At 37.6% G+C, this 25,654-nt stretch overlaps 2 protein-coding genes across 2 annotated transcripts; both read right to left on the bottom strand.

Moving 5' to 3' along the window:
* Positions 1–3,744: 3,744 nt before the first annotated feature.
* On the bottom strand, positions 3,745–6,781 carry LOC103720814 (glutamine--tRNA ligase). Its single transcript, XM_039129617.1, is given in 7 exon segments — positions 3,745–4,081; positions 4,265–4,284; positions 4,286–4,380; positions 4,471–4,560; positions 4,661–4,766; positions 4,858–4,958; positions 6,773–6,781. Coding segments are annotated over 7 exon segments (519 nt in total). The 3' UTR covers positions 3,745–3,983.
* LOC103720797 lies at positions 6,749–24,102 on the bottom strand. Its single transcript, XM_008810688.3, has 9 exons — positions 23,489–24,102; positions 23,211–23,361; positions 20,098–20,149; positions 16,568–16,641; positions 15,839–15,925; positions 13,678–13,821; positions 11,744–11,795; positions 9,935–10,008; positions 6,749–7,100 (listed from the first exon to the last, which is right to left on the bottom strand). The coding sequence occupies exons 2-9, from the start codon at positions 23,336–23,338 to the stop codon at positions 6,986–6,988; spliced, it is 726 nt and encodes a 241-aa protein (XP_008808910.2). The 5' UTR covers positions 23,339–23,361; positions 23,489–24,102; the 3' UTR covers positions 6,749–6,985.
* Between the last annotated feature and the right edge of the window lie 1,552 nt (positions 24,103–25,654).

A 25,654-nucleotide genomic window follows, 5' to 3' on the forward strand; every position in this document is an offset into this window, starting at 1 on the left:
CAATTCAGCCGTTATTGGACTGTTGGGAGGGGTAAAAGGGTCATTTTCACGAAAATAGCCGTTGGAAATGGCTATTTTCCTCCCCCCTCTCCAGACGGGCCGTGCCTGGCACGGCCCGTCTGGAGCCGTTACGGGCCGTGCCAGGCACGGCCCGTTTGGAGACGTTGCGGGCCGTGCCTGGCACGGCCCGTTTGGAGACGTTGCGGGCCGTGCCTGGCACGGCCCGTGGCGTGCCGTGCCCGGCCCGGCCCACCAATAGAGGGCCTGGGGCCGGGCCGGGCTGGCCTTCCGTGCTGGACGGGCCGTGCCTGGCACGGCCCGTTTAGTTTTTGGGCCCGGGCAGGCACGGCCCGTTTAGTTTTTGGGCCCGGGGGGCCTGGGCCGGGCCGGCCCGGCACGGCCCGTTGCCTACCTCTAATCAAAGGCCATGTTAATGCAGAAGAATTGATCGTCCAAATGGAGATGAAAAGACGTATGGTGGACGGTAGAGGGATCTGGAGTGCCGTAGAACAAGGATAACGAAAATGCCATTTTCTCCCTTCTTGACTCCTCTTCTGTCTGCTTCCAGCTTCCACCTTTTTCTCCGTGGAGCCCATTTCGACCGACATTTTTGCTCGTATTCGAGCAGGCTTGGAAGCAGCCTGGGAAGATGCCAACACCTGCGCGATGTGGAATATTCGTACCTCTTGTCATGACTCTGGAAGAAGAGAGAGTATCTTCCACACTTGTTCCAGCTAGCGGAAAGAATGCCATTCGAAAGATGCGGATGAAGTCATCTTTCACGACTGATTCAACGAAGACTTCTTCTTCCATCTCTCTCTTCTGTCTCTAGAGTTTATTTCTTAGAGATAGTCATTGCCTCCTACCTCCTAATTCTATTTTCCGGCAGGACAGCGCTTTCCTCGAAGTTTCTTATAGACAGTCGTCCACAACCTGCTTGCCTACAAGTAGGAAATGTTCGCGGATGTTGGACGGGGCAAGTTTCGTGGTTGGGAATAGGATGGCTTGGAAGGCTCTTCACATTCTCTCCATGCTCCTGCTACTTTCAAGCACTTCTCTCGTCTCCCTTGCCCGTGATACCGGCGTTGTAGCAAGCCCGCCTTCGCCACCACGTAGTGAGTATCCCCAACTAATGCTTTTGTAACTCGAAAATATCGCCACTCAGCCGGGGTAGTGTGTTCTCGCTCCTCCCTTTGAATTGGTATCGTGAACTATATATACTATACCATTTAATGAAGCAAGGTGATTCGTAGCAATTTTTAGTGAGTTATCGTAGCATTACTCTAGTTTGTACCGAGATGAGAGGGAAAAACAGGGAGCAATCTGCACAGAACCCTTGCGAAACAAAGCGAACGCGGCAGGGATGACGGCCATGTAAGTGGGTGGCCGGTAGAGCCCTAGAAACACGACTTGCTGGACTGGGTTCATATTTTGAGCAGCCAGACCTGGGCTTCAGATATCTCGATTGACCATGGAACCGACTCGGGATTGGCTGTGGGGACAAAACTCATTTATGTATATGGAAGCCGTTGCTTTATCCATGTGATGATGGATGTATCGAGGGAACTTTAAAGATATTTGTTATTTTTTACTCATAAAACTCACAAGGCTTCATAATCCAAAGTCCGTGTTACAACAGCTCTCCTTGAAAACGCTTGTCGACCATTGCAATGATGATAGGGGCCGTTATTTGATTAGTTAGGTGAATTAAATTTTAATTATTAATTTACAACAAAGCCACATCGACTTTGATGGAGTGCCAAGTTGTGATTCCAATAAAAAGAACCACAATGTTTTTTCACGCTATCAGAGCCATTTCTAATCTTTATTTTTAAGCAATACCGAGGATTTGCATTTTTGACCTCCTCAAAGGATAAATATCTATTTCTGAATTTTACGCAGCATGTAGTATGTATGGACTTTGAAAAACTGACGTACCGATCACTATAATTGATGCAGAGAAGGACGGACCCGGCGCGAGTTTTCCCTGTGAAACAAGAAGTCGCAAGAAAGGTCATTTACACCCTTCGTGCGGAGCTCCAGGCAATGCGTATCCCCAGAATCGCCCCCCACCTGTTCGCCAGAATTTTATTACTAATGGTGCTTTGAATAGGAACAGAGCGGTTGCATCTACGTATCGCAAAGGATGCGCGTACCGCCGTCGGGGAGGGGCATGCTAAATTTTAATCTCGGAGAAAATTCAAGATCTATCCTCCGTATCTTTCGTACAGCCGTCGGAGAGGTATCCTAGAATTTAATCCCGGAGAACAGGCAAGATCTGTCTTTCTCGTGTGTGTTCTCGCGCGCGTATACACACACACACACACACACACACACACACACACACACAGATGGCCAAAATAAATTTCCTCAATTCTCCTCTCCGTTGATACTATATTTCTAACGCTTAAAATATAAGGATATCTGAGCTTCAGGTTTAGTAATTTGAGTTCTGAAATAAAAATACATTTGAAAACTCTTGTATTACATTCTGCATTGTTGCTACTTTTTTTTCAGATTTCTAACAATAAAAAATACGTTCAGTCTGCTCTCTCTCTCTCTCTCTCTCTCTCTCTCTCTCTCTCTCTCACGATGAGGACCAACAATGAGGGAGAGGAAGGAGGGATGGGGCCGACAACATGGTCAAAAATAAGAAAGAGCTCAATGTTGAATGGAGAGGTAGTTAAAGAAGCCGAAGAAGAAAAAAAAGTTTGCCATGCACAAGAGCTGTCCCTCCATCAGAATCATACTGAAATGCTTTGGCCTGATTTAGAGACGCAGCCGATCTATAAAGTTCTACGTTGAATTGCTAATATGATTCTCTGATTCAGTAAATGATTGTTGGACCAAGACATATATGATCATGTAGACTTGCTCTCATGCCTTGTGCGGATGGCTAAGATGATTTCATAGATCGCGGCTCCACTAATCTAGCGTGGGCACCTGAATGCATGCACGAGAGAGGGTTTTCAGAGTATCTGAACCCAAATACTTCATACGAAAAACAAATAAGAGTCAAAATAAAGATCTACACTTTGATACTGATCTATAATGTTTAATTTTCTTTTAAATCCGGAATTAGCTTATTTTTCAGTTTTCAATCGTGCAACGTTTAGTCCAAAATTTAACGTATGGTATGAAATCTTTCTCATAAATCAGCAATCGATCGAGTTTATCAATTTATTAACTTGCCACGTGGTGGACAAAAGCCCCCCAATGCAATGGCTACAAACCTAGCTTTCATATCTAAAAAGCTCGAGTTGTAGCAAATCACAGCTGAACAATGCTTTCCCGCCCATCTAGTTTTGCTCCTTGGCCATACGATTTTTTTTTTTCCGCTAAAAACATAGGTAAGAAATTCACCTTCACAAGCAGCAGCAGCATTAGACGCACACAAGGTATACCAGACTAAGCGATCACAACCCTCCTCGTAAATGATAAAAGATTCTCCGCATGAAACGTAGATAGTGCACAGGTAACATCTGAGTAGATCTTAATACATAAATCTATATTAGATATATGGAATACATCCAACTTCCAATTCCCTGGCAACCCATTCACAATAATTCGTACAGCAGGGGAACTTGCCAGTAGCCAATTTGGGGCGGGGCACGGCAACCAGGGACCTTGAACTGCCGAGTTCAGGCACAGGATATTGCTGTTGCTGAAATTTCCCATGGGCCACCAGCAGGAGTGTGGGGAGGTTGTAATGGCTAATGATAGCTTACAGGTCTATCTCCCATGGGCCACCAGTGGATAGTTCATCATTTCACCAAAATGAGTACAGTGGCAAAAATACAAATATTGGCATCATGTTGGAAAGGAAAAAGGGAAAAAAAAAGAAGAAAGGACAAAATTCCTAAACGTTCATCTATATTTTTGACGAATATTATGATGCCAACTTTATGAAGCTTTCAGCAGAGCTGCCTTCATTTCATGTTACAAATGTAGTTACAAAAGAAATGCTCAAGTGGCGCATGAACCTATTTGTTTCCACCTTTGGAATAGGAATCGCGAAGGGTAACAGTTCTATTGAAAACCAGATTTCCTGGAGCCGTATCAGAATCCACAGCAAAGTAGCCTGAAAACAGAAAAGAAAGAATTGCAACACAAAGCAGAGTCCAAAAGAATGCAAATAAATAGGTAATCCTCAGTTCAGTAGAGAGAATTGCAAAAAAATAAGTTCATGCAGAATTGCGAGTTTTGCATTCAAATAGTTCAATTCAGGTCTAAAGCAAACTGGAAACAGGAAACCAGATGTTACCTAGCCTTTCGAATTGAAACAGCACTAGCAAGTGAAGGTACTGCATATGCTTCTGGTATCACATCCTCAGAGCAGGGATTCGAATCAGATAGCCAGTCTTCCAGTTCGGCAGGATTCTGATGTGCAACAGTTTTTAAGAAGAACTTATCGCACAATCATTTGGCAAAGGTCAAAAGAAACAGGCAACTGAACACAGCAATACCCACCTCTGAAATAAATAAATTCTCAAATAATTTTACTTCGACTTTGAGCGGATCGACCCCAGGAGAAGGTTAAGCAACCCAATGATCAACACCCTGCATTACTTATCAAGAAGATTAATTGATTATCTATTATCTCTGGAGTTGCTGTCTGTTATGTGCTTTTCTGATAACCATCAAAAAGCAAATTAGAAACCTTCGGTTTTGTTTTCTTTGAAGGATCATACTCAGCTCGGATCTCAACTATAGTATCTGAATTATTCCCATGTATAACTTCTGTGCATTTTATAGGGAAGGTGTATCTGCAATTTGGAAAGAAAATGAGGAACACTTTGTATACAAGCAGTTTTTTGAAGTATAGAAGATTGATTTTATAGTTCCATGCATCCTTGCCTGAGGAGAACAGATTTACCAGGGGCAAGCCCATAATAATCTTTTGAATCCTTGAGGCGAAAATCGGAGCGTTCGATGTATACAACATTTGTGAAAGGAACCTATAGCAAGACCTTTAAGACATTGATTAATATCTTGTTAAACTTTGTCAGTTTATACAACAAAAATGAAAGATGAAAATATTTATCTTATCATGGTACAAGAAGTTTTCTGCAGTCAACAAAAACAGAACGTGAACTCGTATGCAGTAGGCCCTAAGCTAAAATCTCTCCCAGAAAAGGGAAAATAATGTCTCTGGCTGTTTTGTTATCTGGAAAGTTTGTTGGCTTAAAACTAAATAAGAAAAATAGTTTTCCCACATTGGAAATTGCAACTTCTCAGTCCATATGGAAAACTAATTTCCATACTCATAATTCCCTGCAGAGCAAACAACTGGAAAGTTGGTTTTCCAGAAGAAAGTAATTTCTTAAATCCATTGCGAAGAACCAAACAGACATGCCACCAAGATGGTAGCCCAGTTGGAACGGGGCGTTTGCTTCCAACCAAGTGGTTCCAAGTTCGAAACGCGCGGGCGTCGATTAAATTCGGGGACCGGATGCCCCATGCCTGGACACGGGGTCTGGAAGCGCTATTGGTTGGCTGGTAGCCTGGGTGGTGCCAGGTGTGACGTACTCACACGGAGGATCGGATCGGGTAACCGAGCCGGCCCACGGGTGGGGAGGGTATGAGTAAAATAGGTCGGGGTGCCCAACACACGACTCGGTCTATCCGTATCGAACATTCTCCTGGTGGGGTGGGGGCCCAGTGGTCGGGGCTGCTACGCGGAGGTGGGCTTGTCCCTTCCTCCCCCCTTCCCCTTTTCTTTAGCACAAAAAAAAAAAAAAAGAACCAAACAGGCATAACAAGACTATATTCATTTGACATATAAAAGCTACGCTACAAGCAAAGAAGGGATAAGCTGTTGAATGATAGGTCAAGATATTGAAGGGATAAGCTGGTTCCTAGCAAAGAAGGGATGCCTCCTGTCAGACTATTGTATGATAAGTTGAGATATGCAATTCGGCTGCTACCTAGCATGAGTGGAATTTCACCAGTGAGGTTATTGTTTGATAGATCAAGATCATACAAAGAAGAGCTATTTCCTAGCAATTGTGGGATTACTCAAGCAAGGTTGTTATCTGATAGGTAATGAACACAGAGGGTTGAGCTATTGGCCAGGAATGGTGGAAATAATGAGAGAAAAATATGAATGAAGAAAGCTATTCATCAATATAAAAAATGAAATATTTACATATAGTGAGAAGATCATGGACTCAAGTTACCTTCTAAAAAATAATTTTTTGGAAGCCTTCTCCTCTCCTGCACTCCCGTACAAACTCTTTATAAGAAAGCCACTGGGAAGAAAAAAATAAAACTTAAAAACTAAAATTACATACCATCCCATGACATAAATAAGAACAAAATATTTAGTTGCAGCTTTTAACTCCAAAAAATCGGTGCAGTTGGTTCCTCAGCTTCTAGTAGATTTCAGGAGACATCAAGCCCATAAAGGCTCTGCAATTTTCCCAGGCTCGGAGGGATCGTGCCCGTGAAGTTGTTAAGATGAGGTCCCTCGAACTGATTGTTTGAAACGTTGATTCTTTGGAGGAAGATGAGGTTGGCAAGGTAGGGTGATACGAGACCAACCAGGCTGAGAGAGTCGAGTTCGAGATACACAATCTCTTGGCACAGAGATATGGTATTTTAAAAAACAATTTTGCATAACATTCTGCATTCATGCATAACTATTTCTTTAATCAACACAGAGAGACATGGTGTTTTAAAATCTTAAAACTAAAACAATCTCTTATTAGAACATAATCTAAATTACAATTTCTATTAAGCAATCGCATCAAGTGAAAGTATTCTTGGTTACCATACTCATGCAGTCAATTTTTTTACATTTTGGATCATAGTAACTGGCTAAAAATGAATTTTGTATGTAAATACAAGTTCAAGTTGATAGTTGTATGACAATATGACAAGCATTACAAGGTTTATGGAACAACCATGGATGTCCGGTTAATACACAAAAGTGCTCAGGTGGATGGTATTGGTACAATAAAACACGAGTTCGTGACTTCGTGTTTTACTTGGAGGATGTACTTCCATGCTTGCTGTGCGAGTCCAACAAAATATGGTACATTGAGTCTTGATAAGAGAGCTGGAAAAGCTGAAGAACGATGTACGCACACGTAGCAATGCTAAAAAAGAAAAGGAGAATCTTAGTACCAATACCAGTATATAAAGCCCAATAGATAGAGACAAGCACACACATGGATATACAACAAGCTTAACCAATTGGGTCAACATTCATCCAATGTTTAAATCTCAGGCGAGATCACGTTTTGTGTCTGTGTTAAGTATGGCAATGAGAGAGATAAAAAATATTGGTCCCAAAAATCTCAGGGAAAATAAATCAATAAAATCTATTATATAGCCGAGATGATAAGAAGATATAAAGTGAGATATTTTGCCATGAAAGCAAAAATCGCAACTGAGATGACAATATTATTGATAGGTATTTTTCTTCATATCAGCTGATTAGGCAAAGTATCTTTTATTTTTTAAATAGTTCCAAAACTCCTTATTGAAATCTTGGCCAATATAACCAAGATAATCCAGCACCCGACTAAGATGAAAAAATGGCTCATGCAGTTATTTATATTATAATTTTTTTTCTAAACATGAGCACATGACAAGACAATTCAAAATTAATACATTAACAACCATTTGCACTAAAAAAAAGGGTCTGTGAAAAATAATATATATATAAATAGGTTAAAAATATGATATCTGTGTCCTACTCTAATCTTTAAAATTGAAAAAAACAATCAATAATAATTATTTTTTTTTAAAAAAATGATGGATAACCACGGGAAGGGCTCATCAAAATTTCTTTAAGATCATGAAATAGATTCAGGTCATGAACAAGATACAGAGGTGGGCATAAGAAAATGCCCATGAAAAACAAAAATAGGTAAGATTACATATATTAAAAAGTAAATGATATAAAATTTTAAAAATTAAAAAATGATGTGATTATGTGAATGACCAAATGAGGGAATCTCTGGAGCATAGTCATGGAAATCTCCTATGGAACCATAGGCATTTCACAATAATACACAAATAATTGTTCTTCTATATACTAAAATTTAATTCTATTCTTCCTTGGTTCTCAATTTAGAAGCCACCAATATGTCAACCTTGCCATAGTATATCATTAATTTCCTCAAGATTGTGAACCGACTTATTTATTGACAAATGGTTCCATTTAAATTTCATTCAACTGTTGTTGACTCGAAAAATGATTCCACAGCAAGTGATTGCAATTAATAATGATTACTGGAAGTCTATCTGCAAAATGATATAATTTGCTTACTGACAATATGTATATTGTTAACTACAATTATATAAATGAGTAATATATATTTTTTTCTTTATTAACTATATGCATGCATCTGTATTGATGCTTAATTAAATGAAAAATGAAATTTTTCCCTAACATTTCAAGGTACCAACTAATAATTTTCAGTTATGGCACACATTAATAAAAATTATTTAAATTAATTTAATAATTATAATAAAATAAAGTATTTGAAGTGTTTGTATAAATTAGATAATATTATGCATACGTATCTCAACGGTTAGCATATTATCTTCATTCAGCATTGAATTTCACAAAGATAGTCAATCTCAATTTAACTATATAATTTAATGCATATTTAATATTTTGCAAAACTTAATGTTCTTACAATTATCAATGTTACATTATATGTTCATTGTTAATAATTTAATTTTAGTTTTAAGTCTGAACCAATTATTCTTTAATACCTTTTAATCTATTATATTAATGATTAAATATCATTACGTATACTAAGTGATATGTAAGGGATAATTATCCCTAGTTTCTATTATTTGGCATTTTCTAAATAATAATCTCTATACTTTATATTAAATATTAATCACAAAAATAATTTACAAGTCAAATTCCGATCTCAGCTGATATTATGATATCTTGGCCGAGATATACCAAGATATCTCGGTCATTAAAAAAGAATTATTTTAGCGTTATTGCCCCAATCAAGATGACCTAGATCGGTCTTCCAAAATTTTGCACTCCTCCATAAAGTCAAGAAATATCAGATGAAACCTTATGAACATTCTGGTAGTTTCTCTAATGCTCCCTATTAGGAAGAATGCCATTAACAGCATTATCCACAAAAAAATGGCAAGGATAAATGACTAATAAGCAACTCTCATATGTTTGGTTCTGTTACTTTTAAATCAGTACCCTTCGCATTGCAAGAAAAAGCTAGAATATAATTTACACTTGTAATATTAAATAATTGGTCAAACTATCACATATGACATGATTGTCTAATATGAAATGCTTTCTCAAACCTTACAAATAATTTTATTCATTTCATCCAAGCTTTGATGGCCATTTTACCAGTATTTAGACACAACCTTAACTAGTTAAGGCATATGATAGTTTTAAAGGAGATAGGGATCTTAGCATACGTGGTGATGGCAAAAACTTATCTGTGGAGTGTTTGACATGAAAAAATAGGGTGGCAATGCAAGGGGAACAAAAACTTAGCAAGGCTGGAGATCTTAAAGGGCATGGAGGAAGATGATCTTATTCGGTTTTCCCTTAGTGCTAGCATAGGTCGTAGAATTTGTTAGACATCCTTGATAAATCAACCATGCCTGGATACAATACCTGACCCTTCAATTTGCTTTTCGTTTACTTCTAACAGTACCCCCATAATCAAACAAGAGACGACATTTATTATATACTAACAGAAAAAATCAGTCCTCTGTGGTTTTTTTTTTCATTATGGATAAAAAATGATGTCTATATTATTAAATAACCTCCATTATTGATTGCAATTTTATAAGGTGATGAAGGCTTGGATATCAACAGATAACAGCTTTGTTTGCTCAGAAGATGCAGTTGATGTTAATTACAGTAAAGTAATAGCCTATGTTGGGACGATAAAATGCATTATCAAGCTTGCATTAAGAGAAGTACCTGCCAAAACATATTAACAAACCAATCCAAATTAATGCACTTATCCATGTTGATTCCTTGTAAGCAATCCACACCTGTACGGCAAAGGCTCATACATGAGCAAGTGTTCTTTCCCATTCTGACTAGAATAAAATTCATAGAAATCTACATGGTGAATATGCAAATCAACATAATCAAAGAAATATATACATGCATATATATCTAGCAGTTTTAATACTCAAAGCTTGTATCTAATAAAATTATACCTTGGTGCCAAGTGCATACTGAATCAGCCATTTTTTCTAAACATTTTTTTTCTGAAACAGTCTTGAAAAAAGACTCTTGAAGCATTAGGTTCTAAGTAACAAAAAACTTCAAAGCATATAACATGCAGATCTTAGGCTTTTCTTTAATATCAGTGGGAAGCAAACAAAGTGTGAATGTATATTATTTATGCAAATATAGAAGCAAGAATTAGTAATAGCAATTCTAATTTCTGAAGGAAATGTGGTCTGAACCTAATAGCTTAAAAATAAACAAAGAATCATGCCGTAGCTACTTATCCTAGAAATGATGAACCGTAGCTCTCATAAGATTTGAAATGTGAAAGCATCTAAGAATCATTCATGTAACCATCTTGAAGGACCTTCTATTTCTAGAATACAAGATAAGCCACTAAGGTGAACAGGCCTGACCTTTAGATTTTAGAAGTCATCCCTACAACTTGCTCCATTGAAAAGGAAAATAACTGTTTAGAGGAAGTTTACAGCTTGTACGTTCTTCACCAAATCAACCTTCTAGAGACTGGAGAATGTTCCTTGATTGAGATCCTCCTCATGAAGCCAAGTAAAATTCTTAAACTTTTGCTTTAAAGCTATATTATATTGGAGTTCTGTCAAGATCTGTAATAAATGCTTTGAAGAAGAAAATCTTATGCCAAATGAAGGATATGGTCGATAGTTTAAGTTTGCGAGAATATGGATCGAGGTATTGGTGAAATGTGTTAGGTGGTCTTCGTTCAAATTCTGAAAAAAGGTTACTGATATATGCATTTCACCAACTGTAATCTATTAGCAGTTCAGCTTGACAAACCATTATTATCAGTTTTTTGTAAGGTTAAGAAGATAACGGGTGACTGACAGGGGTCAGCACAACTAGGCATGCATTGTTAATTTGGAATTACATAGTTAGGTCAGCAAAGGAGGTTGCATAAAAGGTGAAGATTGGATATTATGGTTGAACTCTGCATAAGGCTATGGGATTCTTTTGTCAGTTTGAGAAGGACCAATATCAAGTAAACAGCAGCATGACAAGTGGACATATCTACAGGAAACTTGGTCAAGCTTAATATCATTCCAGCCAAAGCAGGAGCTTTCATGCACAACCCCAATGAGGTTAGTTAATAATTATGATCTGTAAAAGAATAGGTGGATGAACCATCTTTCTACATTCTCAGATATTAGGACAGAGATCCCTGCATTCTTCAAACTGGGATGCATCCTGCTATCTAAATGAATGAATTCTACAAATCACATTAAACAGCTTTTGAAATAGTCAACAATTTTCAAGAAGAAAAATGACAACTACTTTGCTAGTGTACCAGGAATGGCCCACAAGTTTCGCATTCTCCCAATTATTTATGCAAAATCTTTGCCTGTCTATTTTCTATGAAGAACTTTAAGTTCAAAAGACGTGCATCATAATTTCTGAAACTATCTTTTGAAGTGCTGAAGTTACAAGTCGTAACCACTTGCCATTCAGGTTTCTAATTAAAAATAAAATTGTTTAATATAGAACAAAGGATAAAAGTAATATATAGTCATGACTTACTGATATAGCAACAACATTTATATAAAAGTCAATCAAGGTTGCAGCCATCCACCTGCAAAATTATTAAGCAATAATTTAGATTAGGTTCAATCGTTCAGATGACATACCTCCATATATAACAATAAAGAAATAGAGCAATGGGTGGTAGGCCATTATATTGGACAAGTCCCACAGAAAGTTGATGCATCATACCGCATTCATCAGCATGACATCAGATGGATTCACAAAAAAAATTTAAATGTCATTCATAGCCTCAGCTAATGTCATGCTTATGAACATGGTATGACACCAGCTGTCCCAGAAAGTGGTCAACCAAGCATTGTCCAATACTCACAGAGAGAGTTCAAGGAGAAGCATGTACTTTCAGAACCACAAGAATGACAATAAACAAAAGGACTATAAAAACACCACTCAAATGATAACACCTACAAAATATATAGGTTATGTATGTTATGACATAAAAATCCGCAACAACAGGTTCTGCTTAAGAACTAGCAAGGCATGGAATCAAAAATCATAGCATATTGAGAGCAATCTCAGCCACATAATTTTTGTTCATGCAAGGACATAAATCATAAGGGTGCCATGTCAGAAATAATTTTAAAAGTCCAGGGACATATTGATGATTACAATTAGAATATGATGACTTAATCAGCTTTCAAAATTTGAAACCAACAATGCTTTGAAAGTTAAAGATAGATGTAATATGCTACCAAAAATAAGATAGCAAGAACAAATCAATTTTTTTGTGTTTTGGCCCCCAGTTTCGGCTCTCAGTCAAGTTTCAACCGACGCTGATAGGTTTCGGTCCAGATTCGGTGCTTTCGACCAATTTCACCCCAAAACTGACCAAAACTAGCTATAGATGCTTCTTTTAAGTATTATTTTGGTGATTACAACAATATTGAGCTCATTTCTTTATTACTTGAGTATACAGGCTATATAATATTGTTTCTTAATAATTTTCCTTCTTTTTTTATTCAAGAGATGACACAAATAATGGGCATAATCTTGATTGGCCAAGATATCCAAAAGAATGACCTTATTACAGCATATTGCAAAGATTTTAACAACAAATACGAGACATTTCAAAGATATAACATCTTTTTTTTATATAAAAAACAAGGAACATTCTTTAACTACCTGCAAATGATTAAAGCCACTTATTAACTTCAAAAACATAAGAATCCAATGTAACTGCGAGTTCTATTAGAAAATGAGAAAAGATTTGAATGCATTTAGCACGAAAAGGCTTTATAATTGGTAAATTTAAAGAACTTTTGAGCATCTGAAGTTCAAGAAGGAAATTCTATACATATTATACATATAATATGTTCACTGCAAAAACTAGCATACATAGTTACACTCCTAAGCAATACTAGTGTCAGCCTGAGATTGTCAAAACTACATAAATAAAGAATATATGACGCACAAAATGTTTTGAAATGTTATCTACTAACTTTTCTTGGCTTCTTTTACTTCTACTTTTTTTATTAAAAAAATAGAACTTCTTTGAGGCCAAAACTCTGAAACTTGGAGCAAAACCCCAAAAATCACTTAAACTACTGAAACCGAAACTCCATAAACTCAGCTGAAACCGAAACTAAACCGAGTTTTTAAACCTTAGAACAAACATCGCTTCTTTGAGCTCAACATTCTATAAAGTAAAAACTAAACAGAAAGAAGCTTTTTTCTTAATCATTTATATAATTAATTTCTTAAGACTGACGTTCTCATCATTTTCATATTTTTTGATATCAAGTTTTGTATTAGGTACTTGGCATGGTGTTAGTTGTGTGCAATGCTCTATGTTATATTATATGTATTATGTATGTATTATTTGAAGTAGAAACAAATTTAGGCCATCAACGAAATGCAATGCTAACCTTAGAAAAGAAAAAGAAATAAAGAAAGGGCAGCAAGTAATAGCTTACGGTGTCAACAACTCCTTCCGAAAAGGAAAGCCATCAATAATGATAGTATATACGACAGTTGCCAATACAAGCACGCCCAAGATGCTGAAAAGAATTCTTCCAAACATGACAAAGGAGAACTTTAACTTATGTTCATCATCATTCCTGAAGAAAATTAACAGTGCTCATATTAAAATATGACAGATGGGACAAAATAACAGAATCAGACTGCTGATAAAAAGTTTTGTCCTATCCTTAAACGAACATTTTTTTCTGAATTATTGATGTGCAATTGATAAAGAAATGAGAAATCCATATATTATACAACATGGGAACTTTGCATCATCATTATTTAAGTAATTTTCTATATTAAATATCTCTGATTTACACACTGAAACGTCAATAAAATAAATATGCTCTGCATCATGTGTAGAATACAGTTCCAAGATTTTTTTCTCTTTCTCAAGGATTATATTGCAAGGGTTATGCCTAGGGGTGCAAATGGGTCGGGTCGGGTCGGGTCCTGAGTGACCCCGATCCGATCCGATTTTTTGTTCGGGTCCTAATTTTGGACCCAGATCCGACCCGGTTGAAGATCGGGTCGGGTCCGGATCGGGTTCGGGTCCGGATCGGGTCCAATTTTTTTGTCCTTTTGGGAAAGAATTTGGGCAGATCTAATTTGGTCATATCATAATTATGAGGTGCTGGGTGACCCATGACTTGAAAGACTTGCAATTGACCTCCACTCAGAACAGAGGACCCATGACGTACTAACTAAGCCGGTCTGCAAGCCAAATTTCATATCACACTATTTTTTTATCTGTATGACTGATTGGACGGAACTTGGTGTCTCCCAGCTCCCCTCTCACGACTCACGAGGGCAAAAAAAATCCCAGACCTTCTTCCAAAATCCAATTCCATTGCAGAAAACTGGCACATGACCCATATTCAGTTCAGCGTTCCCTCACTTTCTCCCTTCAAAAGTTAAAAGAAACAAAAACCAAAAAACAGAAGGAAAAAAAAAACAGCTACCGAGACACCAGAGGTATCAACAGTGTAATAGATCAAGAGAGAATCCTGACAGGCCGAGGTTCCTTTGGATTCTGTGAACCTATGCCTATTGCTATCCTTCCAGGCTTCAACCCGACTCCCCTTAGGCTTTTCCACTTCTTTTCTCTCTCTCTCTCTCTCTCTCTCTCTCTCTCTCTCTCTCCGGGTCCATTCGGGTTGGGTCGGGTCGGGTCGGTAAACCCAGACCCGACCCAAAAAATGATTCGGGTCTAATTTTCGGACCCGACCCAGACCCGCGGGTCCTAAAATTCGGATCGGGTCGGGTCTACGCGGGTCAGGTCGGGTCGGGTCTACGCGGGTCAGGTCGGGTCGACCCGACCCATTTGCAGCCTTAGTTATGCATGTTCATCTGACTTGATTTTGGGAGGAAGACTACAATTATATCCCTTGTTGGAATGTCTTAATGACACCTTACTTGACAGGCTTGTCCAGTTATTTCACCCATTACTGCTGTTACTGGACAGATGAAAGTTGTCCATTGCTTGATTTGCATGTTGGAGATGCCAAGAATATATGATCGAAGTAACCTTCCTGTGTCTGGTGGGCTCCATTTGAAAAATATAGAGTACATCGGTTAATCCGCTGTCAAAATGAGCTTAACAAATCCAGTCCCCAGGGAAGAGATGCCCGTTTGAAGGCATGGTAAACTTTGCAATACAGTTTTTGTTTCACGGAATTGTGATGATAGAACAATATATGCACTTGTCATAGAAAAAATTTCTTAAATAACTATATGGTTCACAAGTCCATAAACTCCCATAAACATTAATAAGCAATAGGTGAGGCAACAAAAACAAACCAAAACCAAATGCCTATTTTCATTTCTTAAAAAAAATAATAATAATACCAAACAGATTAAAGAGCATGTTTTATGGTCTAAACGTCACAAATTTGTTACATCAACATGACCATCAAGGTAAATCGTATCCCATCTATTTTTGGCTCATTAAAGATATTATTTGTACAGCATGTATTATTTAGGTGCATGTAGTTGTATATGAAAAATTCCATGAGTTACAGATTTGAATAAGCTTCATCATTGTAAGAAAAGGTTGAAACGTGCAAAGAAAATTAAATTTCTGAGAATCCTGTATGTAAGCTTATGTCTTACCTCAACAAGACATGACTCACGGGATCTTTTACATCCGCAGAAGAAATGGTGAATAGTTTCTTGACAATATATGCACATGTTGCTATGCTAATAGAGAAAAAAGAAAAATGTATTAACCCAAGAATATATTAATGATATACATGAAGAACACATGGAACTTGAAGGGAAACCATTGAGTGAAGTATGCGTAAGTCCTACCAAAAAATAAGTACATATAAGAAATACAAAAATAAGTACACATAGAAAACAAAAGCTGATAGAGTTTGAATGACACTTTAAAAAAAGCCAATTAATATCCTGCCAGCATAATAACAGAACATTTTTAAAATATTGGAACTCCTTTGAAAAGAGAAAAATAAGACAAGCACATAATTTTGTAAATTATCATTCCTAAAGATACAGAAAGTTAAAGAAAAAAATAAGAACCTAAAACTGATGGTAGATAAGACATGGATGTTTGGAAAACAAGTACAGAAAGTCCAATTGCAGCAATAGTAGTGGAGAAAAGGTCATTATGTCCACATAGGATTAAGAATATACACTGGTTTGCAGTAATTTCAACAACCGATGGATAGCAGAGTTGCACTCCTTGACACATTTAGACTTGCAGATAAACATGAGACTGAGCATTTTAGTGTTCAGTATAAGACAAATAAAATATAATAAGAAACATTTACTAACTTTAAAAAAAAAAAGAAAAAGAAAAAAAAAGACGAATAAGAAGGATACCTGCCAAAACATGTTAACAGAACTACCCATAATACCGTATTGAGCCATTTTGATTCTCTGTAGGCAACCCAAACCTGAAAGAGTAGAAAGAGCATAAAAGGCATGATACTGTTCCCTTCTAAATCCAAGCTATTATAACAAGTAGGCAATTTGATAAAAGGTGTATATCTACCAAAAAAAAAACAAAAGTGTCTCCTTTTCTCATGAATCCCAAAAGAGCCTGCAAACCAGATGGTTTTCCTGCTCTACCTCTTCTAATAGTTTAAAAAAAAATCAAACCAAAGAATTTGAATTGGATTAGATGGATAAAAGGAGAAAAGAGTGACCATGCAAGGAAAGGAACCTTTTTCTTGTTAACGGATTAATCAGGAGTATGCAGGAAGAATTTTACAACTGCACCAATTGTTTTCCCTTTATGGAAAAAACCGCACCATGGGTTTAATTCAAAGTAATGCAAGCTAGATATAGGAAAGATGAGGATATCTGATGGTAAGGAGTTGGTATGACTAAATGCTGTGCTATTTGGCAAGGATTAGCAAAATAAATAAAAAAAAAAAATCTCATTATGTTGCTCATTTGTAGTCTCACAAGAATCAAGATGTTCAAGTGGCATATTATGCTTTCCACACTCCAAATAGACATACCGGACTCATCATTTAAAATGGAACCTTTTCTTTTTGGTTTTTTTTTGGCTCGATGAGGAAAATGGAACCAACATGATAATCAATTACTGGATTTCTTGATACTAACTTCTTGTTGTGGGGTCACGGGTTATCCTTAGCTGCGTGCCAGAACAAAATCCGGGGAAAATGCTAGAAGCAAAACAGCACTAGGACCAGTTGCTGCGAATAGGCTCTTAAAATCCTTCAGCTAGTTTTCCCTTCATTGAATTGATCTAATCCATTCATTTGTCTATTTACCCAGTCACAAAGCATTATTAATGTATTCTGCTTTAATTCTATGTTTCTTCCTTCCCATTGTATAAAGGAATACCCTGTCAGAAAGAAAATTAGGAATGGAGCATGCATCACCCACTATTGTTCTTGAAGAGGATGCTTTACTAGTTTTGGCTAAATATAAACATATTAAGTAGACATCCCAATTATTGACATGAACCATGAAACATGCGATGTGCAATCCCTCTTTGTATTCCTCAATCCTCTCTAAGATGAAAAAATTCTGCAAAGTTAAGCACTAATAATGTTTTCGAGCGTTCTTCTCTAATCCTTAGAACATCTTCATCTCCAATTCATCTGTGGTAGGCATTTGATAGAACTTTGTAACTACAAGAAATTAGATTTTCGCTGATCAGTGGTCATTATTAACTTGGATCTTTAGTTACCCAGAAAACTGAACCACATGATGACAATTAAGAGAACCTTGCTGCTATTTGATGGAAGAAAATATGCAGTAATATTCAGGAAAGTGGAAATTTCAAAGTTCAAGCTCTAATGAACAGATTAATTGGAAGAAACAAAGCATCATTTCATCAAGTATATAAACAATGAGGAACTTTACTAATTAAGAGAAGTGGATGTCTTGCATGCAATTTATTTCTGTGGTACACAAGCAATAGCAGATATATAGCTTTGTTACATGGACATGGACTCAGGTGGGTGTCCAAGCACTAGATCCTTTCAATATCTAATATGCTTTTCTTGTGGAGCCATGTCTGACTGTCGGACAAATGTCTTGAGTGTTATGTGTGAGAATTTCAGGCAATTAAAGGGTTTGGGTAACATAGATGTATAGAACGACACTTGTTTCTGTTAATATGCAACATATGTTAAGCTTGAACATGACAAGAGACTAAAAAGATCGAATCATTTAATTAGAATTATTAACTAAAGTATTCTGGATCTTAAACAAAACAATAAATTAAGCATCAGCTAAGCATGCATGGAAGCAGGATCTAGCTTTCTCAGTAAATCACAAAACCAGGAACAATTTTTATTCTTAGTACAAAAAAGGAAAGCATTAGTGATCCAAACTTGTTAAGTCGCAAGAATCCATAGATTAGTCCAGCTTTACGCCAACATTCTTCTTCTTCTTCTAGAGATGTGTGTGGTGCTGGTGGTGGCAGCAGCTGTGGGAAGGGGCACTTCATCTGAATCCTAAAGGGACTGGCTCCTAAATATAGTACTTTAGCTTCGATTTCAAACTTGTATAAGAAGTGTTGCATAAGACATTCGAAGGAGGCTGGGATGCCAATTCTAAGGTGACCAATGGACAAACTTTGCAAACCGCAATACCAATTCTGCATGCTTGGCCAAACAAGACTTGCTTATAGAGGCTAATTTTCTCTATAAGAAGTGTTGCATAACATGTTCCAAGGTGGCCTGGATTCCGATTCCAAGATGAGCAATGGACAAATCTTGCAAACTACAATATTGACTTTGTGTGCCTGGATGATAAAAATGAACCAATTGCTTGTGAGTTCATGTTTCGACCACACAACATTATCCACCATTAATCAAGGAGGGTGAAGCACTTAGATATGACATCTTCACCAGCCTTAGGCATCTCAAAAATATCATGTCTCCCTCCATACAATCAGGTTGAAAAGAGCGGGCAAATTCCACTAAGAATTTGAATTCCTAAAAATACAGACCCATCAAATTTTAGAAGACAGAAAAGTAGCTCATTGCACCATGGTCGGAGGAACTGGTACCGGGCACCATACCGGTTCTCCGGTAGAACGACTCGGTATGGGCCATGCCGGTCCTGTATCGAGAGAAGGCACAACACCGTAGGAGAGAGAGAAAGAGAGAGAGAGAGAGAGAGAGAGAGAGAGAGTGGAGAAAGGAGGGCCAGAGGAGGGTGGCGGACGCCTCAGGGGGGCGGCGAGGCCGGCAGAGGCTGCGGCAGGCGACACCGCAACCGGTTCCCCAGGGTCCGGCCGTAGCCGATTCCCCAGGGTCCGGCCGTAGCCGGTTCCCCAGGCCCCCTATGACTTCCGTCGGCCCTCCCTCCCCCGCTCGCTATCTCTTTCCTTCTCCTTCTCTGGCTCCGGCAATGGGTCTCATTTTCATTGCCAGAACCGTACGGGTGAGCCACCGGTATGGCTCGGATTGGCCGGAACCGCTCAGTTCGGGACGATTCCGCCGACTTTGCATTGCACTCTTGGATAAAAACATTGACACCTTTCATTCTTATGTTTTGCGAAAAGCTAATATCAACATATAAGGGGCAAAAAATTAAAAAGGACTATAGCCTGCAAATTTGTAACTTGTAACTCGTTACTATTCAATAAGTCAAAATTCAAGGAAACAAAATAAGGAAATAATAAAGGTGAAGTTTTGATATGGGTGTAAATACAATACCAGAAAAAACTTGTATTAGCAACCATTAAAACTATGTTTCTTGCATATATAATACTTATCATGGATAGATGTTACCTGGTTATTCATGTTATGAATATTATGAGATAACATTTCTACTAATACAAAAAAAAAAAAGATAAGCATGTTAAGTTATCAGAAATCAACTTAACAATATTTGAAGCTTAGCAAACAAGTTTTAGGACTTACCACTATAGCCACCACATTAACATAAAAGTCAACCAAAGTTGCATCCATCCACCTAGAGAAGTTTGTGAAGCATAAGATGTAAACAAACAGATTTAAAATTGCATGTACAGTAATAACTTACACAACGAAACTTGACTCAAGCGTGCATGCACATATATATCAATGTAAACAAAAAGCTGAAAATACATTCACCAAATAGTAACAATGACATTAGTAAAGGTGTGTTCAAATTGTAAGCCGCAATGGTGGATCAAATGTTTTACACTTTTTTTAACAGTCAAACAGTACAAGTTTAATACAAGTGGCCCAGGACAGAAGCAACCTCTTTGGTGATTCCCGACCATTTTGCTGGTGAACTCTTTAGGATTATTCATGTACGTTATAGGTCTCAGTTATCGAATCTCTACATCTATGGCATAAACCTTTGCCCTTTTTCTCAGTTCCTTGATCCAACCCATATAGAATCAGGTTTAAAATCCCAAAGGACCACTTTATTTTTTTTTCATCTCATTGAATAGACATCCAGACATGATGTCAAACCCACACATCAGCACATCATCACCAGAAGGTATTCAAGGGCTTACATCAACATAGGCATGCTACAAACAAAATCTATTTAAAATCCAATAAAATTATTTCTCCAAGGCTGTTAAAATGCCCAAATTACATGGTGCTGCCTTATCATGCTCTTCAGTTACTTGGCATTCTGTCTATTCAATACTTGATCTTGGAGAAACCTGTGTCATCCAGTTCCCTCAAAAGGGCCAAATGTGATGTAATTTTTCCAAGAATGAACTTTTAAACTTATCTGTTAGTTTTGGATAGGTTCAAGAGAATATTGGAAGTCTAACTTACATGAATTAAAGAAATCCACATGCTACAGTAATATGCTTTTACGTTTGTAGATATCAAGTTATACAGCTGACATTTTTTTGTATTTACTTATTTCAGTATCTAGCGCACTCTTCATGTTATTCTGACTTTCATGAATTTTCTGGCAGATTGATGATTTCATCGTATCCATTTTTCAAGTCATGGATATTTTGCTTGTTAATAAATGATTACCAACATTTGTAATTTGCCATAATTAAGATAGAGAACCATGATTTGATGATTTAGATTGTACAATCAAGTTTAGGAAGATAAGGAGGATAAAGTTTACAAAGGACAATATCATAATGTGAATTGGCATGCATCATAGTGGTTGACAACTTGACAAATCAGATTAGTTTCACAGGTGACATAGCTGTGCTCCAACATCTATCCACCATGGTGCAGTCTTATCCTTCAGATTTAGGTCTAGACATCAATATATTCTAAAATGAAAATCTATATAAATCCATATTTCTTAATGTATTTTCACTCTGTGTGGACATCCATCAATTTCAGCCTCTCTACTCAGATCGCTGTCTTGCCACGAGCCACTTAATGAAATATTCTAATATTGCCATCATCCTATTCTGTCCAATATCTTCGTTATTGTTTTTATCCCCTCTACTTCAAATTTTCACTCTTGAGCAACTCTTCAATTTTAAGACTTTCCCTTTTGTTCAGATTGCTCAAAGTGGTAGCAATTTTCTCTCCTTTGCATATAAATCATAAATTTTCTAAGAATTGCGGTACAACTTTACAGCCACCTTCCCAAAAACCTTCACACTTCATGTGCAAATGGGCACTATATTCCCACTTATGTTATCAACTTCCAATCACCTTACCATCCCAGTCATTATGCTTGAACAGCATCTTCTAAAACCCATAGGGTTAGGTTTTCCCTCTTAATAGAGTATAGAAGCATGATCCTAGCAGATGCAGGAACTCACATCTAGTAAGCTAGTGAAATCTCAAACAATCATGATAATACATAAGAATTCTATTTATTTGTCATCATAGCATCCTCAATGATATTAAATCAAGTCAACCTATTTCCTTAGAGAGTATCAATTACATCTCCTATTCCAACAAATTCAAAAATACAATATAATCTTAGACATTTTTATACAGGTGAAACATTGTCTGTGATTGCAGACACCTCAAAGATCACTGTAGCCTCACTTCATCCTACTAGGTCCATTATTCCGTACTTTGATCCTTAAGAAATTAAAAATGTAGATTCACCTTAATCAACTGATTTCTTCCAAATCTACTTGGATTTTAGAACTCTCCAATATAGAATTTTCGTACAGATATTGCCTAGAATTCTTTAAAATCAGTACTTCCACAAACCAATTGTGTGAATCTTTCACAGCTCAACCCCAAATCTGAACGCATATATCAAATGCCATAATGGACTGCCAATTTCCTAGGTCTTAGCTTATTTTAACAAATTATGTCCAGATACTCTCTTATAAAGCCTTCAAATTATGTTGCAAGTTTTCCTACTCTCCAACATCACCTGGCATTGAGATGTGGGTTGAAAAAGGAATTTACTACAAATAGCCAATGGAAAGCTCATAATACAAAATTTTGGTCATTATTCTTGGGAACCTCACTAGATATAAAAACATCTAGGAGGTCACAAATTTTTGCAATGGTGAGTATATTGTCAGAATCCTGTTCCATGAAAAAATTCCTTCACAACTACATCACAATTAGCAATTCCTTAAAAGTTTAAGATCATGGGAAGATGGTAACATATGATGAGCGGGAGATGTCTTCCAGCAAAAGAAACATTCAAAAATAAAAATAAAAATAAAAAACACTAAGAGTATCATCTGTTCCCTTGAATCCGTTTCTCCTCAAAACGCTTCATTTATCAATTCTCCGAAACCACTAACATTGACGAGCACTGATCAAATATTTGCTATCTTTTCTGCCCCCCCAAACCCAACGTTTTGGAGAATAAACCATGGGTTACGCAAGTGACCAAATCCCCCTCTTAAACCCTCAATCCTTGCCCACTGCCACAAAAGATCCAACGAGACATCACTCTAATTGTGTGTGTTCATGATTAGTATCAAAATCCTTCAATTTCACTCATCATGTTCGACTCTTTTTCTAGACTACGTAGTATTCAAGAAACGCCAGGACTAACAACCTACAGAAGAAAGGATAGAAAGAAAAAAAAAAAAGAACGCTTGCTGATAATTAGAATGGTAAATCGAAAGAAAGCCTACGGGGTCAAGAGCTCGACGCGGAAAGGAGAGCCGTCGGTAGCGAGAGTGTAGATGAGCGTGACAACCATGAAGCAACCCAATGTGGCGAACAAGATTTTATATGCCGCGAGAGCTGGAACCGCCGCCATGTTAGGCCTTGCAACAGATGTCCCTGAAAAAAAAGAAAAAAAAATCCCAGCTTTCGTAAAGAAAAGGGAAGAAAAACGTAAAGAAAGAAAGAAACAAACAAGAATGTGGACGAATACATTACACGTCATAGGAATAAGAGAAAGGCATACCGTCCGGTTGGAAACTCTAACACGTAAAGCGATCTCTGTGCTTAGGTCCACCACATAATATCAATTCTTTCTTCTTTAGCTTCAAATAACCCATCATTTCTCGGCCTTTAGCTCCTCTCGGCCACCGTTTTTCTTGGCACGAACTTCCACCACGAACGCCGGATCTCTCTCCGCCCTCTCCGACTCCGGCGAGACCACCCTCGAGCCCAATTCGCATCTGGGAAGACTCAAAAAAGGCAAGAAACGCTCGCTAAGAACCTCGGATTCGATGGCCGTTCCCGAAGCGGAAACCCTAGATCAAGGATTTTACTCTACGAGAGAATGCCGGGTGGAGGAGGATCGACAGCGAACCTGCGCTCGTCCTCGAGGCGAGCATCATGAGCGAAAGCCGCGAATTCCGAACTCCGCGAGTTGAGACGCTCCATATTCTCTTGTATCGAGGCGGTGGAAAGGCGGTGGAAATCAAGAACGGAGGGTCTGCGTGATTTCAAGTAACGGTCATCTTTTGTAACGTGTACTTTTTCTTAGCGGAGCGGTTTGTAATCAGAACATGGTCGATTTTTAGGATGGCAACGAGGCTTGGCATTCTCTCTCTTTGGTTGAAATCGACTCAGGGTGAAACACTGAAACACCCAAAAAAAGAAATTTATATAGCCCTTGTGAGAAAAAGATTGAGAAAAGGTTTGGCATAACTCTATTTTAGAGTCAAGCATTCTTCAGAAAAAAATAAAAGAAGATAAATTTGTTAGGCTACCGAGAGTTTAATTTCACACAAAGGCTAATAACTCAAACAATCTACATATTAAAGAAGCATAGAAAGAGTCCCGTCTATTAGCAGAAGCACCGTCCAGGAGAAACTTCAACCTTCAAAGCTTTATATGCTATCGAGGCCGTTTTCTTTCCTCACTCTCTCATTAGTTTGCCCCGGATCCCATTATCAAGAAATATATCCATATCTTCTTATACCAATTTTGAGGGTTCAAATAGTTATATACATATAGCATAAATAAAGACTAATCGAATCAAAATTATCAATTTACCTAATTAATTTGTGGCCCAATAAAAAAAAAAAGTCCCAAGCCTCTAATTGAGCCAGCCGATAGGGTCTGCGCTTGAAGGAAAAGAATGTGAGGTATACTCGAACAAACCAAAGAACTTCACCGAGCCAAGGCGAGCAAGGACAAGCAGGTATGTGGAAAGGGCAATGTGCTAGTCTCGGATGGTGGGGTGCGCCGGTTCTACTAGGATCTTGAAAGGTTTAGTGATTCTACTAAGATCTTCATGGTCATGTTGAACATGATTGGAAGGAACTGGAAATATTGAGTCCTAAAGACCCTATTGGTGGATGTTATGGCCAAAGCTTAAAACCCTCCGAGGACAAGCGATTAGTATAATTCAATTTGATCCTAGCTACCATATTGTGTGTATAGTTTTCTCTATTACATGTCCCAAAGCTTATGATTATGTACAAGGTCAAAACCAATTTTCACTAAATTTGTGACAAGATCTTGAAAGGTTATAGTTATTCTACCAAGATCTTCATGGTCATGTTGAACATGGTTGAAAGGAACTCGAAATATGTAGTCCTAAAGAACCTATTGGTGGATGTTGAACATGGTTATTCTACCAATTTTCCCCTGGTGCCTGATGCAAACAACAGCCTGCCAAATATCGTAGATCCGGCACTTGAAAGTAACTTTTTTCTCATCATACATGGATACACTGCACCACTCATAAGAAAAGCTAAAACTAGAGAACAGGAAATATGAATCTGTGGTTGTAGTGTCAAGAACCCCATCAGCGAAGAGAAATTTATATACCTGATCGTAACAACAGACATTCAAGAGATAATATCACTCAACAGTTATTTTTGTTTCAGACGCATTCAAATAAAGAAGACCTCATATTCATATAGAACTCGTTTGGTTTGTGAGAAAAGAAAAAAAAATGTGGTCAACAAAAAAAATGAAGAAAGACTTCTTATTTGGTTAGAATTTTTAAAGAAGAGAGATGAAAAAGTAGCATTTTTATGAAAATAAATTTTTCATATTTCATGAAAAAAAAATCTATGAACGATATGAAAGAGCTACTTTTCCGCCGGTTGGGAATTAGAATCTTTTTTTCCAAAGCTATTCTTAAGCCATCAAAATCTATGAAACATGTCTT

This window comes from Phoenix dactylifera, chromosome 8, assembly GCF_009389715.1.
Source record: "Phoenix dactylifera cultivar Barhee BC4 chromosome 8, palm_55x_up_171113_PBpolish2nd_filt_p, whole genome shotgun sequence".
Lineage (NCBI taxonomy): Eukaryota > Viridiplantae > Streptophyta > Magnoliopsida > Arecales > Arecaceae > Phoenix > Phoenix dactylifera.